This window comes from Eubalaena glacialis, chromosome 13, assembly GCF_028564815.1.
Source record: "Eubalaena glacialis isolate mEubGla1 chromosome 13, mEubGla1.1.hap2.+ XY, whole genome shotgun sequence".
In the NCBI taxonomy this organism is placed as follows: Eukaryota; Metazoa; Chordata; class Mammalia; order Artiodactyla; family Balaenidae; genus Eubalaena; species Eubalaena glacialis.
This window is the reverse complement of record NC_083728.1, coordinates 79199514-79218362: the sequence shown is the minus strand read 5'-3', so window position 1 is coordinate 79218362 and position 18849 is coordinate 79199514. Positions and strand designations below refer to the sequence as shown.

At 46.1% G+C, this 18849-nt stretch overlaps 1 protein-coding gene across 2 annotated transcripts; it reads right to left on the bottom strand.

The window, feature by feature from the left end:
* Positions 1-632: 632 nt before the first annotated feature.
* FUS (FUS RNA binding protein) lies at positions 633-10655 on the bottom strand. 2 transcript variants are annotated; one of them, XM_061208136.1, is made up of 15 exons: positions 10582-10655; positions 9004-9028; positions 8758-8912; positions 7799-7943; positions 7448-7629; positions 7024-7231; positions 5392-5426; positions 3839-3871; positions 2927-3030; positions 2448-2577; positions 2100-2201; positions 1841-1964; positions 1402-1502; positions 1138-1285; positions 633-833 (listed from the first exon to the last, which is right to left on the bottom strand). In XM_061208136.1, the coding sequence occupies exons 1-15, from the start codon at positions 10592-10594 to the stop codon at positions 794-796; spliced, it is 1545 nt and encodes a 514-aa protein (XP_061064119.1). In that variant the 5' UTR covers positions 10595-10655; the 3' UTR covers positions 633-793. The 2 variants fall into 2 exon arrangements, with proteins under 2 accessions (XP_061064119.1, XP_061064120.1); XM_061208137.1 differs by having other exon boundaries at positions 7799-7940.
* Positions 10656-18849: the final 8194 nt, after the last annotated feature.

Below are 18849 nucleotides of genomic sequence, written 5' to 3'. Positions count from 1 at the left end.
GAAGTGAGAAGACAGGGACTCCATCCTGGAGTCGACCATTTCCTGAGAAATGAGAGCCACATCACCCATGCACTGGGCATGAAGTGAGCAAGGCCACGGAACACCGGCCATTAAGTAGGTGCTCAGTTACTCTCCTTCCTGCAAAACACCCAACTGGCTAATAACTACATGCTCCAATCATGATCAAGCTTGAATACCACCCCCAAAGCAACCTAATTTGTTTGAGCCCCACTCAGAAAAGTGCCAGAAGAGCCAAGAGGCCTTAAAAAAACAACACAACTACTATAAATAATAAACTCACTAAAACCAGCATGTGAATAAACATGGTAAAAGAAAAACTTCCAAATGGTTGGACAATCCTGGGCCAACACACCACATGTTTCTCATTTACCCCTTTCATTCATCTAGTTTTTACCATAACAGAAAAGTTTAATCTCTACTTTCAAGGATACACTTGACCTTTTCTCCCCTGAAACAAGTATCAAACACTTTATTCCAGTTCCTGCTAAGCGGGAACAAACAAATTATTCCAGTTCCCACAAGGCAGGTTGATCTGAAAGAGGAAAACTCCCCACATTCTTGACCTGGACATCAACGCTCCAGGAGAGTGAAGAGGGGGAAGAGGAAGAAAATTTAACTAAAATGATGGTTTTTAATGGGAACCAGAGATATGGTTACAATTACATAGTCCGACACAAAAAACCCGTGGGTGATCAGGAGTTGGAAGGTTACAAAATAATGAGGGTAACACTGGGTACAGGAAGAAAGCTGCTCCAGAACTTCAGGAGCCAGGCTAATACGGCCTCTCCCTGCGATCCTGTCTGTGCTCACCCCTGCAAGAAAGAGTATCCATTAGGTCTGAGTTACCAACCTCTCTACCCAACCCACCCTGAAATCCTATCTGCCCCTGCTACCCAACCCCAAGAAATAGCTCGTATCTCCCTAGGTACAGAGAGTATGTGGGAGTCTACAGATTAGCTCCCCCAGATAATCTTCCTTCCCTCCTTCCCTACCCACTATGGTTACAGTCTCAGCTTTCCAACCTAGCCCTCAAAACAAAACCACTGTCCCAAAACCTTGCAATCCCATGACCTCTGTTCAACTGTTCTACTTTCATTTCAATTTAGTCTTACTTACCTGGAGTCCATCTTGCCAGGGCCAAAGCCACCTCTGTCCCCACCACCCCGGCCCCCTCGGAAGCCCCCACGGTCCCCGCCTCGGCCTCGGTAGCCGCCCCGATCATAGCCTCCTCTGCCACCACGACGATCATCTCCATAGTTACCCCCTAGGAAAAAAGAAATATGATGTATCCCCATATCACATCCCCCAAATTCCTCCTACCTCCCCTCTAGCCTCCTTTTTGATCCCAACTCCTTACCACCAGCTCTGCCTCTTCCTTACCCATATGAGAGCCTCCTGGTCCCCCTCCTGGGCCATCTGGTTTAGGGGCCTTACACTGGTTGCATTCATTCCTCCAAGAGAAGTTCATGTTCTCACACGTACTGAGGAAAATAAGACAATTAGTCGGGGCCGGGGGGCAGGGTAAGACAAGACCTAGAATTACAAACACTCCAGTTACCTTACGGATACGTGAGGAAAATGAGGCCTCGGAAAAGCAAAAGGGCTTGTTTCTCAGGAGCGAGCCAGACAAAAAACTGCAGGTTATTGAACCCAGTCAAATACCTTTCTCACTAGAGCTACCTCACCTAGGTGACTCCTGGCCAAGCCTGTCAAAGTGTAGCTTTGACATCTATTAGTCAGAAAACACAAACTCTACCATTAATACCAAAGGGCATACGTGTAAGAGGGCTGAGAAAAGAATTAAAGAAGTTTCCCTCACGGATTAGGACACTTCCAGTCCCCTGCTCGCTGCTGTCCTCCACCGCCACCGCCGCCGCTGGGGAATCCTCCTCGGCCACCGCCACCACTGCCACCACCTCCATAGCCTCCACGGCCCATGGGTCCTAGTGCAGACACAAGAATAGGTCTGCTCCGCTTCCAAGTTTGGTTAACCTAACCTTCTCTCCCACGCAAACCCTTACCACCCTGCCTCCCTTCTCTCCCCATCACCTCTTACGCCAGCAGAAGTAGCTCCTCACCTCCTCGCCCTCGGCCTCCACGACCATTGCCACCACCCCGATTGAAGTCTGCTCGCCGAGTAGCAAATGAGACCTTGATGGGATTCCCAGAGAATTCTTTACCTAAAGAAATAAAGGCGGTATAAAGAGACTTTTTATTAAGACCTGTGGGTCCAAAAACACACTTGGTACAATCAAGAGAAGACTCTGCCTTCTTGTAAATGTTTACAATCTCGTGAAACGTAAGAAAAAATAAGACCACACCAAAATAGGAGTGTTGGAAGACTCAAAGAAATCCTCAAAAAACACAGGCCGTTTCCCAAAGCTAGTTACCCTGTCCCCCACCCCTGCCAGCCTCCTCATACATACCATCAAACCAGTCAATAGCTGCTTTAGCAGAAGGTGGGTCATCAAATGATACTGTTGCCTCTCCCTTCAGCTTGCCTGTTTCCCTGTCTGTGTACAGATTAATCATGGGCTGTCCTGTTTTCTTATTTGTCTAAAGAAATCAACGTGAGATAACATCAGTCTTAAAGAAGACAGCACTATCATAACCATACCTTTCTCTTTCACGTAACTTGAATTAAAGCCATCAACTATAACTGTTTCTCACTTCAATATTAAAGATGAAAGTAAAGATTATAGACTACAAATTCAAGTTTTAGACACTCCCTTTATCAATTGTGCCTCTTTTGTGTTAAAATGTGATTCCCTTTAGAAAATGGCAAAGGCTAATGTTCTTTCCTCAACAAGTAAGCAGGCAACCACTAAGACATTTTTTTCACTAAGGTGTGAAATCCAAAAGCCTGCAGTACTGATAGAAAGCACCCACTCTGCTCCACAAGTACCTTAATGATACCAATCTGCTTGAAGTAATCAGCTACTGACTCAATCGTAACATTCTCGCCCAGGCCTTGCACGAAGATGGTGTTGTTGTCTGAATTATCCTGTTCTGCTTGTCAAACGCAGAAAGAAACATGAATTTGAAGAGAGAAAACAAGCAAAGGTAAAACAAGTCAGTGACTCTTAATAACCTAACTTTAAGAAATACTTGCTATTTTGCTTTCAAAGAAAAAAAACTCTAAAGCAAGCAATATACTTTGGTTTAGGTCAGACAAAAGAAATCTCCATCCCTTCTATTTTATTATCTGAATACCAGTATGCCAGCCACTTCACAAATTTAAATTTAGTTTTACAACTACCCTTTGAAACATGTTGGTACTCACTAAAGAAACAAGTGCTCAGGAGTTAACTGCCCAACCACACAGTAAGTACACCAGCTGTTTGTCAACGTTCAGTTGAAGACCCCCAAGTTAAGAAACCTATCTTACACTAAAATCCAGTATACAAACATAATTAAAACGAAAAATACACTAAGTGCTTCCCTTTATGTGTCTTTTTCGTTCAATAATTTGGTTACGATCCCCATTTTTAAAAGCCACTGCTTTAACTGAACCAGCAGTTCAGGATTATGGTCCACACACAGATGCATCAGCATCTCCTGAAACTTGTTAGAAATGCAAATTCTCGGGCTCCTCCCGGACCTACTAAATTGCTGGGAGAGGAAATCACCACATCAGGTATTTCTGATACATGGCTCATTTATAAATCACTGTTAAGTATAGCTACACCTAAACTCCCTTCCCCACATTTTCCTTTTTCTCTACCCCTGTTCTTCAGATCCCTTTAAGTTTCAAAGAACATCCAGGAAAAGTCCTGACACCACTTGAGCCATTCCTTCATGCCACCTCTGGACTTACCAGAGTCATGACGTGATCCTTGGTCCCGAGGGCCTTAAGTGACATGAAAAAAAAACAAAAAACAAAAAAACAAGGAAAGAGGAGCCGTTAGTCAACAGGCTGAGAAAGACAAGGAAAAAAATTCACACCAAATCCAAACTTTTGCAAAATATCAGGTAAGTGCTCACAGCCTCATTCCAAACCCTGTCCTGGGTTGCCTGCCCAGAGAAAAATCCTAGGCAGGTCTGGGGAAGACAGAGGCCCCTTTTCCTAAGACCTGTATGTAACTTGAGTCCCCACAGGGACAACGCCACACTTCAGAAAATGCTGCCTCCCCCAGCTCAGGCTGGGAAATGTCCTCAGCACAGACTGGGAGGGCCAGGAGGGAGACCCCTTGAAGTTAACAAACCAACTCATAGCTTGGCCCTGTTCTCTCACCCCAGAGAGAAATGGGCTCACCACCAGCAATGTGATATGCATCCATACAGTTTCTCCAAACTTTAACACCAAAGACACTTATCCCTTGTAGAACAATTTTTAATTTCATCTTTAGAAACCATTCTTAAAACCATGTTTGTTTCCCCCAAAACCACATGAAAATAAAAATCATACATAACAGCTATTGTATTTTTTAAGCATGTCCCAGGGAACAGACCAGAAATCTTATTTCCATAATGCAGCCTCTATTTTTTTTCCAGAGACCATCTTTGACCAAAGTTTATCTGAATTCATCATAAATAAATATTGTACCCACACTCAATGACACCTAAATCATGAACCCAAGCCTTTGGCTTTAAATGTTGAGACAAATCAAGAAACCTTTTGTTAGTTAACCAAACCAGAAAAGTTCCAGCTTACTGGGAGACTTCTCAAATTTGCCATTTTTCCATGAATTCAGTTTGTGCTGTTTAAGACCTGGTTATTTCCCATGAGCCACACATACTCCCAACCTTTCTTGGAAGTAGTCCACACCTTCCTTCCCAGAGCTAGTTTCTATTTGCCCATCTAAATTGAGTTTAAATGCGTGTATGTAGAATCGCATTGACACCATTCAATATTTAATATATAAATATATACCAACTTCACCATCCTCAGGGCAGGGCAATAGTTCACATCCCTCGTCCAGAATTAAAACATTTGGAGGTTGTTACATACACATACATACACACACGCGCGCGCACACACACACACACACTCTAACCTCGGACACACTGATCAAAAGGCTCCTAAAGCCAAGTCGGCCCCACGTGTTCCAGCACACACTCTCCAGTTTCTCATTACAGTGCTCACTAAGTGCCGGGTGTGGCAACACTCCTGTCAGAGGCCTACTTAAACACCTCTTATTAACCTGGGTCAAACCGAATTGGTACCAGATGCCTGCTGAGTCTTACCCCTGCCTGCCTCCAGGTTAGCACACATCTGGCAGCAGGTGGCATTCTACCCTACCCCTTTCTGGAGGTGGTTCTGGACACTCCAAAACCTTTGACACTTAAAACACGCTAAGACATCTGCAAATGAACAATCAGACAAAGCATTGCTGGGAGTTGGGAATTTTGGAAACTCTGTTCACTTACCACCAAATTTATTGAAGCCACCACGGTCACTTCCGCTGGAGAAGACAAGTTAGAAGAAAGGACATGAAGCTTCCAACGGCTACAAAAGGGCGGTTTTTGATTTTGTTCAACATTCCCCAAACATGGGTAGGTGTTTTGGGAAAATGATAATACAAATGGCTACTAAAATACATTCCCCTTCCTGACCACCCCTTGTCTGACCTTTGAGCATGTCACACACACGTGTGCAATTTCTCAGACACAATTTTTAAGGATTTTGCTTTAAAAGGTTATATATCTATTTCCTCTGGAAAAAAAAAAAGACCCATTTTCCTTGGTCGTTCTTCCGATGTAGCAGATGTTTTTTCCTCTTGTCGCGAGTGGATGACAACCCAGTAGTTGGTTTAAAAACCCTACCCCCGATTTACCCAGAAGACATTTCACACCAGGCTGGGGTAGCCCTGAACACATTTTTGTGGTTTTTTGCTTTGAAAGCAGCAAGCAGACCCAACCCCATTCCATAAAAAGTCAAAACCAAAGGCAATTTCCCCTTAAAGCGAGACAAACTTAGCTAAGCCCTACCCTAACTACTGAGCTGTTTTTGATCTCTCCCCACCCCCGGGGTCACCCCTTCTACACTGTGAGAAGAGCGGAGTATTTTGCAATGTCACCTTTCATACCTGTGGCACATAAAATGCAGAGCAAGTTAACAGTCACATTAACAGTTGTTTTTCTTTTTAAAGTTTTGCATTAAACACACGCACACAATAGAGTTTTCCTTATTTTGTTTTTGAGATTGCCCCCACCCACCTCTGAATACTTACCATACACAAACTCTTTTTAAAAAACCTACTTTTTCCCAAAAAGGAGTAACACACTGACATTCCTCCCCTCTCAAGGGAGACAGAGTAGGGTCCTTCAAATCACATTTACCAACAGATTTGACAAATGCTTTAACATCAAATCTAAGGTTTTACTTCAACTTCAGCGGGAAGGGGAGGAAAGAAGGTCCAGTTGGACAAGTAACCAGAGGAAGGGGGACAGTGGAGCAAATAGGTGGGATACCACTGTCAAGCGTACTGTATTTTGTCCAAAAGGTCTGCACACTTCAGATAGCCCCATAAACCAAGTCACACACACAAAATCATTACTGTCAGTCAAATGAGTGCTCGTGGATTCAAATGACTACAGAATAAAGAGAGAGTAGCCAATTCCTGGAAGCTCAAGTCAGGTTAACCATTTACAACTCCCTCAGAGGACACATGGGAATACAAGTAACAAGTTTCCCTATTACCAGGAGTGGGATCATCGGTTTCCCTTGCAGAGAAAGAAGCCTTTACTTCCATGTTTCTTGCCTAGGATATCAATGACTCCAATCCATATACACCCATGTTTCTTTTTCTTCAAAAATAAAAGTGTCAGTACTCAAATCTCTATACAGAGGTGTGGGTAGAAGTTCAGGCTCCCAAGTTCTCACAAAAATAAAATGGGGATGTATGTATGAAGAAGAAATAGTCAATGCTCCTAAATCAAAGCCCTCACAAATCCCTAGAATAAGACTAACCATGCACTAAGGGACTAGGCTTCAAGGGAGATTCATGCAACCCTCCACACTGCTCACTGATGTTACTCCCTGGCTCACAAGACACCTACCCCATGCCGCCTCTGCCTCCACGGCCGCCTCCACGACCTCTGGGTTCATAGCCACCACTGCTGCGGCTGTAACCACCGCCACCGCCCCGGCCACGGCCCCCACGGTCCTGCTGGCCTCCCCCGTAGCTGCCGCCACCACTCTGGTCCTGATTGCCATAACCGCCGCCACTACTACCACTCATGGAGGACTGATCTTGGCCATAGTTACCTGTCAGGAAAGAAAGGATGCCTTTAAAAAACACAAAACAGACTGCGAGGTGGCATAAAGCAGTTCAACTGCGCCAGGGGATAAATGACAGTAAAAATTAAAATGAAGCTAGGAAACAAAAGCGCAAGATTTTTAAGAACACTTTTAGGGAACGGGTTGAGCGGGATACAATTCCATATAAAAAGCAAATATGAGACAAAGTTGACGACATCTCACCTCCACCACCCCCTCCACCTCCACCGCTACTGTTGTACTGGTTCTGCTGCCCATAGCCCTGAGGGGGATTATAGCTTTGCTGCTGTCCATAGCTTGGAGGCTGTCCACCATAGCCAGACTGCTGGCCATAGCCCCCACTCTGGGGCTGCCCATAGCCGCTGCTCTGAGAACTGCTACCGTAACTAGGGAAAAGGAAAAAGCAGAATCATAATGCCAGCATGTCCAAAACCTTCTTTCACTTTCAGTACATCCCATTCTCTGTACCCAACAGAGACCACCCCCGTTACTCCTCATGCTTACTCATGCACCCCTAATCTTTCAGTCCTCTCCCCTCTCCCTACAACTCCTTACCTTCCCGAGGTGCTGCTAGGAGCTGGCTGCTGGCCATAGCCAGGGTATGAGGACTGCTGCCCGTAAGACGACTGAGAACTTTGGCTACTGCCATAGCCACCAGCTGAGCCATATCCCTGGGGAGTTGACTGTGTGCCATAGCCTGCTACAAGAAAAAGGAAGTCACAAAAACTATGACGAAAGAGAAAAGGCAGGGAACGGGTTGAAGAAAACATTATATACCACCTAATGCTTCCCATACTTGAAAAGTCAGCCTCTTAGAAGATGCTCGGAAATCTTGCAACTCACAGTCAGAGATTACCCTTCTCTTTTACCTTAAAGCTTAATATTCCAACTTCTACCAACTTCAGAGTTCCAATCTCATCCGACCCACACCAAAGCCAGCCTCCAGGACCACCACTAATCACAGCCCAAGAGATCCCTATTAATTAACAGCATTTTAACCTGCCCGTATGTGTGCAGTACAAATAAGACAACCCCATGTTATTTACACTTCAGGACCTCAGGGCAAATTCCACCTCCTGGTGTATCATGTGATATACAACAGTCTGACTTCAAACATCTTCAAGGAAGTCATTTTCTCCCTTTAAGTATCTGAAAGTTTTCTCCCTTTAGGCAATACTACCCACCCACCCCCACCCACCCACCCACCCCCACCCACCCACCCACCCCCACCCACCCACCCCCCACCCCCCGCCCCCCGCCCTCCCATTTCACTTTCATTCTTAGGGGAAATGGGGAAAAGTGCAACATAAACAGAAAAGTAAAAAGTCAAAGAAAATAATAGGAAACAGAATTACAAACCAATTAAGCATTTTTGTTTGAAAGAACTCAAACGCTAAAGTGCTTTAAGGGTCATAGACTGGTTAAAGGAAACATTTCAGCATTGCTTAGGTTTAAAAAAAGCAACATTCAGAAAGAGCAGGAAGAGGTGGGGTGACCCACTAAAAGAGACTCACTGTTCTGGGTCTGTCCATAAGAACTACCATAGCTGCTCTGGCCATAGCCTGAAGTGTCCGTTGACTGGCCGTAGCCACTGTAACTCTGCTGTCCATAGGGCTGATTGCTCTGCTGGGAATAGCCCTGCCCAGGCTGGGTTGGGTAGGCCCCATAACTGGAGAAAAAGACAAACCGTGCTCTCAGAAAAAAACACTTTAGCCACCCTTGCCCTTTACAAACTCTGGAAGCCCAGAAATGACACTCACCTTTGGGTTGCTTGTTGGGTATAGTCTGAAAAACAAAAACACGATTATATTACCTTCAACCATCCCTAAGAGTAGACTAGAGCGAAAAATCTTAACTCAAGCTAGCTTTGGGGCCCCCGGAGAGGAAAGTCAACGAGGCATAAATTCCCACATGAAACCCTAGTTGAGAGGAGCAATCTGGCAGACCGTAGTCAAGTTTTCTTACAATAAAGAAAAGCAAAGAAATAGCGAATTTCTACAGAGACCAAGAAGCCTGAAGTATTGGAAAAAGCAAGAGTCTTGGTGTGAACAGCTATAATTTTCTGCAACTTCAATCGATGTCAGGAACTGCACAAATATACACATTTCCTTCTCACACCCGCTCGAAGACGAAGACATCACCAAGAGTCAAGCTAAAGTCACACAGCTGCTTCAGCAGAACAGGTTTTAATTCAAGCCAGAGGCAGAATTGTTCGGAACGTAGCCTCCACTTTCTCAATCCGAAAAACAAGAACGTCTCCAAAGAGGCCGCTCTTCACCCTTTGCCCAGTCTTGGAGACTGGAAACGGAGCCTTTTAATGCAAAGCTAGCTAACCAAGAGAAAAGCGCTCTTCGATCCCAAACGACGGAGATCACCATCAAAGAGCGGTCGCCTCGGGAGGCAAGTCGACTGATACTCAAGTCCCCAGCCCTGTGGCTCCCCACGAGTGCGTTTTCTTATCTCCCTTGCCTGCCTCGGGGCTGTGGGGAGACTCGGTGAACCGAAGGAAGCGAAAGCGCTTTTAAAACGGCACATGTTAGACGCACTGGCCAGATCCACTCGTCTCCCCGGTACAGGAAACGAGTCGCTTCCTCCCGCAGAAAAGGGCAAAAGGACCGGGAGAAGGTGTGGCCTCGGGCGGCCGTTCCTTTCAGTTCCCACCTCCGAGAGAGGAAATTTAGGCGGGAAAAGCCTCGGGCCGGGTCCCCAAGTCCGTTGGACCACCCCCAGCCGTTAAGCGCGCCCAAGCCTCCGCCCCCGCCCGCGTGGCAAGCGAGGCGGGAACGAGGCGGTACCGCCCCTTCCCGAGGGACCCCGGGGGCGAGGCCCAAACCGGACGCGCGCCGCGGAGCCTCCAGCGAAGGGTCTCGCGACAAAAAGCAGGACCGACACGAGGCGGGGGGGGGGGGGGTTCGCGCCGCCAGAAAGGGGGGAGGGGCCAGCAGAGCGCGTGCGCGCTCCGAGTGCCCGGATGCAGCACTGCGACAAAGCGGGCCCGAGCGCAAGGCTGGGGACGAGGAGGAGAAAAGGCTACAGGGACCGAGCATTTCCATCCGTGCCTCACGTTTCCAATCACCAAGAAGAGTCCCTCCCAACCCTCATCTCAAGGAAAGGGGCTGCGAAGGGAAGACCTCCCGCCCCGCGCCAGGCGCCAGAGGAGCGAAACAAGATGGCGACATCGGCCTCCCCCTTCCACCCCTCTCCGCTGCTTCCCGCCAGTGGTGCGAGAAGACCCTACACGCGATCGCCGCCCAGGTCTCACCGAAAAACAAAAGCCCGACTGGGAGGAAACGAGGCCCGGGGCCGGCACGCCACCGCCGCCTCGCGCCCTTACATACCGTTTGAGGCCATGTCCGCGCACGCGCGCACAGGCCGACAATCAACAAGATTCCAACACCACAGCACCGACGCCTCGAGGACTGAGCAGCCCCGCCTCCTGCGTCGAGGTTTATGTACGCCTCCCCGCCTACGCATGCCGGGGGAACGCACCAACTGCGGAAAGGAAAGGGGGAATCATGGCCGACTCCTGCCACTCTTCAGGGAGTATAGAGGACCCTAGCAGGCAGAAAGGAAGCGTATTAACTAAGAACCTTGCAAATAATATATGTAATCCTCTGTTTTTCTTACAAAGAAGTTAGATTTGCTTTGCAGGACTAAGCCCACGATTCACCCCCACCCCTATGATGGCATAATGGTACGTCCCGATTACCCTCTGGGGGCGGGGCGAGGGGCCCAGGGCGGTTGCGGGCGGAACTGTAGTCAAAGCCGGGAGTCGAGGGGCGGGAACCGAAATTCCTCAGGCTGGCCCCTTTCACTGGGCCTCACTTTCACTCAGGATGGAGAGCTCCTGCGCTCCATTCCCCTTACACTGCATCAGACGCATCCTCCCTCTGGCGCCGGCCTCCCTCTCTGGCTCTAGTGTTCCTCCACCGACAACACCCACCGACCCTCTCCCTGCGTCTAGGTATTCACTCATCGTCTTTCAGGCTTGCGTCTCCTGAAGTCCTTACCAGGGTTTGTAGATTGTGACGTTTGCCATGAAAGAAAGCATGGAGTTTAGCCCGGACCCTTGGGTCCTAGTCTGGTCAAGCACTGATCGCCCACCCACACCCTCACGGCTTGGCCCGTGAGTAGCTTGGCTTGACTAGCTCTTGGACGGGAAAGACCAAACCCTCCGGATCTCAAAGAGCACTGAGATTAGATCAGGGATTTCCCAGCCTTTTTACTGATAAAGGGCTACTTTTTATTTTCCTGAAACCCTACCGAGGAACCAATGTGGAGATCCAATAATAACTGATATTTGTGTAGAGCTGAAGTGGTTTCAAAATGCACAATTAATTGCTTTCCCATTACAGTCTTATGAAGAAAGTAAAGCTATCTCCATTTTACAGGTAAGAAAAATGAGACTCAGGCTGAGTGCAATCCATGATTATAGAACAGCTAAGGGTCAGGGGTCCTGATTTGAATCCAGGTCTGTGTGGCTGCAAAACACTCCTTATGTTGGTTATGCAAATACTTTGAAGTGTTCTGAAGCCTTTTCACTCCCTATAAGAGCAAGGACAAAAAGTGAAATTCAAATTAACTTGCAACTTGCACTCTAATCAGCCTTGCCTAGAGAAGGAAATTTGAAAGTATCGAATAAAATAAGACAAAGGAGGTTATTCCTGGTACATGTGCCATGCAGATTTTCCTTCCCAACTTACCTTTGACATGGGTTCCAGAACTTCCTTTGTAGGTTAGACACGTTTTCCTAGAGAAATAATGTTTGTGAGCTATGCCCACAAACTTCTACTGAATTCCTGACTTAGGCCCTAATGGCCCTTGAACACCCTGTCACCCACCCCACCCCCACTGGGAGGGCAGTGTGACACTGGAGTGAGGGCAAACAGAGGGAAGTCCATCACTCATTCATTCATTGATTCTACAAATATTTATTAAGTACCTACAGTGTTCCAGGGACTGTCCAGGGTACTGAGGATGAATTAGTGTACAAAATAGATGAAGCAATTTAATAATAAAGCTAACATATAATAATAATAATATTTATATATAACATATTTATAATAACATAACACTTTGATAAGGCTTACAAAGTATCAGGCAGTGTTCTGAGTGCTGTAAGTATAGCTTGTTTAATCTTATTCTTCACAATAAAATGTTGACATGAGGATTACATTTTACAGATGAACAAAAAGGCATGGAAAAGTGAAAAGCTGTGCCCAGGGCTACACAGAAAGTGGCAAAGCCAGGTTCCCAACCCAGGCAGCCTGCCTCAGAGTTCCTGCTCTTAACCCCTGTGCTTCAGCAAACATCGCTTGAGCACTGCATAATATGTACCAAGCCTGGGGCAGACCTAGAGAGAAGAGGATAAAAAAATCCAGTCCCTGAGCCACAAGACCTTATAGCCAGTGGGCAAGGTGTGGGTGAGACCCACAAACCCCAAAGTGTATTTGAATCAAATGTGGTAAGTGCTGTAACATGGAATCAAGGACTGTGGAAACTCTTCTGGGAGAGCAAGTCATCCATCAGGTAGACAACCACAGAAGAGGAAAAAGAGGTGGTGACATTGAAGCCAGGCCTTCCAGGATAAGTAGGATTTCACCAAGCAGCAGAGGATATGGTGTAACAGGCAGACGGAATGGCAAAGTCAAAGGCGTGGGTGGGGAAGGGCACTCACGCAGCAGCGTGGCAGGGAGTAATAGGCTCAGACTGTGACTTCTGAAAGGCTACCTCAAGTGACTGTTTCTCCAGGCTTATCTCTCTCAGTGAACCTCTCCTGACTCACGAAACACAGGGGCCTCTCACTCCTCCTTAAAAGTCTCCTTGCTTGGCATCCCTGCTCCGGGCCCTCCCCCCTTTCCCACTGTCCATTTAGCTCCTTCCCTGCATTCTCCTCCTCTGCTCGCCCTGCAGATAGCAGTGCTCTCCAGAGTTCTGTCTTCAGCCTCCTTTGCTTCTTCCTCGAGACTCAAAAGCCCCAACTGCAGCCTGGTGTGAAACTCAGCCCGCAGACAGGTTGTCTGTAGCCTACATGTTGTTTTTAATTTTTTTTAACCATTTGCCAACACTAAAAATAGAGAAAAGTCCAAACTTCTGGCTTTTCTTGAAAACTGGAGGCTCTGGCCATCCAGGGCCCACTTTCCCGCAGGGCAAGGGTCAGCTGGGACGAGAAGCTGCTGGGGCACGTGCTTGCAACTGACCAGAGTCTCCATTACTTCCTAGTATTCCTGACATGGAAGCCAGAGTCAATTGCCATTTATATCAGGTGTTTAACGTAGTTGTTCTTAGAGTGGAATTAAAAGCAAGGGAAAATATTTCTTCCCTTTAAACGTAAGAAACCAAAGCAGGTCCTGGTTTTCAGGCCTCTACCTGGCCCTTGGAGGCAGTTGAGTCTGTGATTAGTTCCAGATCAGAGGTTCTTAACCTCTTTTTGTGCCAGAGTCTAGTGAATTCTGTGGACCCCTTCTTAGAATATTTTTAAATGCATAAAACAAACGTTGTAAGAATACAAAGGAAACCAATTAAATGAAAACAGAGTTATCAAAATATTTCTTAAAAACAGCTTCATGATCAAATATACAGACCTGATAGCATAATATTTGAATTTTGAAGTAGAACAGAATGTAAAAAATGTTTTAAGATACCTGCAACAGCTGCAATGTGATATGAAAATTTCTGAGATTTCTGTTGGTGTCAAAGACCCAGACACTGCTGTGGTTTGTTGCCTATAGACAGCCTATTGAGAAAAATGCTAAATGTCAATTGGAGGTTAGTAAAAATTTAAATGTACTCTTTTCCTGTCCAAATCTGTGACCCCCCGTTGCTATTCTCAGACCCCTAGCAAAGACTCCAAGGTAAAAATTGGGCTCTGGACAATCTCATCCACATCGTGCCTTCAGCTCCCTGATGTGTAGGTCCAGCCGTGACGCTCCTGAGTTCCACGCCTGTCTCTTGATCATCTCCAGCCCAATTTTGTCCAGCAGATGCATCACGCAGGATTGGAGGCGGCAGTCATTTTTGGTACATTCAGCTGTTCTGGCCAGCATAGCAGCCCAAGCCTTTGGTCCTTCAGGGGTAGCTCTTGTGCAGGTTATAACATCCTTAGTATCACTAATGCCAATGGCATGAGGCAACAGCACTGGAATTGCCACTAGAAATTTTCTGTGGTGTTGTTGGACCCTCAGCCTGGTATCTATTACTGGCTGGGAAGCATCCAAACTTGACTCTTAACCGTCTCAAAAAGTTAGTCACCACCTTATAATCCCTTTCTGCTTAAACTAAAGTAGATTATATCATCTGCTACTGAGAACTCCAATTTATACCATTGTCATTGCAGCACTGTCTATATATCAAAATATTAGAAACCACCTAAGTGCCTATCAATAGGGGATCTGGTTAACTGAGTTATTATACAGCAAAATTTCTCGATCTCGGCACTATTGGCATTTTAGGCCAGATAATTCTTTGCTGTGGGGGACTGTTCTGTGTATTATAGGATATTTAGCAGCATTTCTGGCCTCTACCCATATTGGATGTTTGTAACCACCCCCAGTTTTAATAACCAAAGTTGTCTCCTGGCTGGAGGAGGAGGGGGTACAGAGTCACCCTAGATTGAGAACCACTGTGATACAGCTATACCATGAGATTAAGAAAATTAGATAGATCTAAGTGTACAGACACCATGAGATTTTTTTTTTTAATGAGGTGGATCTAAATGCACAGATATAAAGACTATCTAATCTCTATTATTAATGGGAGGAAGGAGCAAGGTACTGGACAATATGTGTGTAATATGCTATTATTTAGGTTTTAAAGTGAGGGGGGAGAGTTACTGATATATATATATATTTGTTTATGCATAAAATATCTCTGGAAGAAGAAAAAAACTAGTAATAGTGGTTATTTCTGGGGAAGGAGTCTGAGAAACTTGGGATTGAGTGTATGAAGGAAACTCACTTTTCCCTGGATCCTCCTTTATATTTGAATTTTTTACCATGAATGTATATTGACCAAAAAGAAATTGACTCTTACAGAGTGCCATAGCAGTAGGTGGTAAGAGGATGTTGTAGGGTGGGACCAAAGAGGCTTGATTAGTTTTGCAGTGAGCAGTGGAATGGATCAGGCTTCCCTATAATAGACGTGATGACTTTTCAGCTGGGAGTCTACAAGACGAACAAGGCATCTGTCATCCCAAGAATGGCGTGAACAGAGGAAAGAGGAGGAGCCAGCTTGACCGAGGGCCTGTCCTCCAGACGCTGTGGCTGGGTCCCTGTCTACAGGGCTCATGGGGAAGAGCAAGCAACATCCCTCTTCTCAGGAACTTTGAGAGGGATGGAGTGGGGCTTTGGGCCAGACCTGGGCACTTCTAGCCTGCAGTGTGTCTTTGTGTGACTTGGGAAGACATCCCTTCCTCCAGGCCAATACGGCCCAAGCAGGGCCCAAGGCTTAGCGAATAGAGCAGGAGCTGAATTTCACTCAGCCCCAATTTGCCTCTTGGAGACGAGTTTTCTGGGGGACAAAACCCAGACCACCCTAAGCAGAGGCCCTGAGGTGTAAGACAACTCTGCTACTTCCTATAAGTCAAAATAAGAATGAAAGAAAGCGACCTTGTAGGTCTAAGGTGAATATCAAATGATATTTCCATCTGCAAATCACCTGTAACGGGGCCTGGAACATAACTGCATGAATAAATGTCCTTTTCTCTCTCACTCGTCCTTCAAGATGCACAGCTTCAAGTAAGAAATAATTGCTTTATTATTTCCTTGGGCAGCGCCCAGGACAGGAAGTGCCGCTGGCTGGCGGGGCGGTTAACTCAGTTTCTGTGTCTCTGTGGGAAGTTGTCATGATAAACGGAACTGGGAAAGTAAATACTGGGCAGCTCACTGGGCTGTGCTAAGAGAAAACCTGCTTGGACCGGCTAGAAAAGGGCCACACAGTTCACTGGGTCTGAGCAAGAATGGCAGAAAGCCTCCTAGGAGGCAGAGCCAGGAGACAGAAAGGACACGGGGCGAGGAGTTTGGTGGTCATGGTGACACCAAAGGGCACAACTGTCCTGTCATAATGGCACATCCACTTCCAAATGGGTTAGAGGTCCCAGGGGAACAAACTGGCCAGCCCCAAATACTGGTACCCGGTTCATGAAAATGAAACATGAAGGGCTCTGGTGGCATTTCCGCATCATTGCCTGTCAGGGAGGGTCTCTCGCTCTACAAAGGAAAAAGGAGAAGGGCTGAGAAAAGGTAGCAATACAGGGGCTTCCTGAGAAATAAGCAAAAAATGTGAAAAAACTTTATGCTTGAGTTGTTTATGCAAAGACCTGAACATGCCAAATATATTTTGTTCAAATTCATTTGCATATTTCGACAGGAAGATACAAGAGGAAAGTTCTCCTTACTTTCTTTGTGGGGCAACTAAAATGAAAACTACACATATAAAAACTTGTTTCTAATGAATGTCCAAAGGAACTATCTAGGGCCTTAATATCCACTTACGTAGTTTTAATTTTTCTAGGCCACATTTTAAGAAGTAAAGAGAATCAGTGAGATATTTTACACTATTATTTTTTCAAGCTATGTCTTCAGATCTAGTGGGTCACCAAGATGAGCCTAGCCAAACTGCAATGAATTCTGTTTCCAACTAAACAGGTTTTGAGGGGTTTTTTTCTTTTTAAGAATTTTGCCCTAAGGCTTCTGCCTCTTAGCTGATTAGAAACCAGAGAACTTAGCAACTCCTCTTTTTTTTTTTTTTCTGGCTGCGTTGGGTCTTCGTTGCTGCACGCAGGCTTTTTGTAGTTGCGGCACGCAGGCTTTTTGTAGTTGCGGCACGCAGGCTTTCTGTAGTTGCGGCACGCAGGCTTTCTGTAGTTGCGGCGAGCAGGGGCTACTCTTCTTTGTGGTGCACAGGCTTCTCATTGTGGTGGCTTCTCTTGTTGCGGAGCACGGGCTCTAGGCGTGCAGGCTTCAGTAGTTGTGGTGCGTGGGCTCAGTAGTTGTGGCACACGGGCTTAGTTGCTCCGCGGCATGTGGGATCTTCCCAGACCAGGGCTCAAGTCCGTGTCCCCTGCGTTGGCAAGTGGATTCTTTTTTTTTTTTTTTTTAAAGATAGCATTCCTTCTTTTTTTTTTTTTTTTTGTAATTTAATTAATTTATTTATTTATTTATTTATGGCTGTGTTGGGTCTTCGTTTCTGTGCGAGGGCTTTCTCTAGTTGCGGCAAGTGGGGGCCACTCTTCGTCGCGGTGCGCGGGCCTCTCACTGTCGCGACCTCTCTTGTTGTGGAGCACAGGCTCCAGACGCGCAGGCTCAGCAATTGTGGCTCACGGGCCTAGTTGCTCCGCGGCATGTGGGATCTTCCCAGACCAGGGCTCGAACCCGTGTCCCCTGAATTGGCAGGCAGATTCTCAACCACTGCGCCAGCAGGGAAGCCCGGCAGGTGGATTCTTAACCACTGCACCACCAGGGAAGTCCCGCAACTCCTTTCTTTAGTGAAAGCTTCATATGAAACAACTTAGGAAAGTGTTGCTTTAAAAAAAAAAAAAAAAGTATGAAAAACATGGCATAGTAAAACTGAGAGATTTGCATCTCATTTCAGGGGTTTTCTTTTTTTTTTTTTAATTTATTTTTATTTATTTATTTTTGGCTGTGTTGGGTCTTCGTTGCTGTGCGTGGGTTTTTTCTAGTTGCATCGAGTGGGGGCTACTCTTCGTTGCAGTGCGCGGGCTTCTCATTGCGGTGGCTTCTCTTGTTGTGGAGCACGGGCTCTAGGCGCGCGGGCTTCAGTAGTTGCAGCACACGGGCTCAGTAGTTGTGGCTTGCAGGCTCTAGAGCACAGGCTCAGTCTTTGTGGCGCACGGGCTTAGTTGCTCCGCGGCATGTGGGATCTTCCCAGATTAGGCTCAAACCCGTGTCCCCTGCATTAGCAGGCGGATTCTTAACCACTGCGCCAGCAGGGAAGTCCTCAGGGGTTTTCTTACCTGACGGTCCTTACTGAAATAAGAAGACATTATGGGTAAATTTGGCTTTAGTAATTTTTAGGTGGAGATGTATTTCTTCTCTGCAGTAGAAGAAACACATCGTTCCGTCATCCAGAAACCTAACCACCATTGAGTGTAAAATTGGAGATACAGGCATAGTTTATTATTGTCCACAGGGAAAAATAATGTAGCTGTGCTTAATGTAATTGTTATCTGCTACTTTTTCTATGACAATAGGAAAAACCCTCTGAACCAGTACCAAAGTTGTGTGGAAATTTGCTTATAATCATATCAAAATGTATCTAATTATAGTGGAGTTATGAGGTTGTAATTCACCAGGGCTTGTCTGTTTCAGAACTTCCTTTTACTAGTGCAAGACAGCAAGTAGTATTTGCAATGATGGTTCAAATAAACTCTCTGGGTGAGAGTTCTCCTGTGTCATCTTGAATTCATTTCTAGAACTCTTATTCAGCAGTGTTATCTAAAGAACGTAATAAGCATTTGAATATACTCAAGTACCACAGAGTAATTGGAATTTATCAGGAAAAGCTCAGGATGATCTAGGATACCCTTGTTCCAGCTTTAGCCTAAGTTTTTAATTACAGTTGTCCCTTGAACAACACAGGTTTGAACT

Coding starts and splice junctions, on each gene's coding strand:
- FUS (XM_061208136.1), bottom strand. Junction 3,872..5,391: donor TGGCTTCAATAAATTTGGTG/GTAAGTGAACAG, acceptor ATGTCACTTAAG/GCCCTCGGGACCAAGGATCA. Junction 1,286..1,401: donor ACCAGGAGGCTCTCATATGG/GTAAGGAAGAGG, acceptor CTTTTTTCCTAG/GGGGTAACTATGGAGATGAT.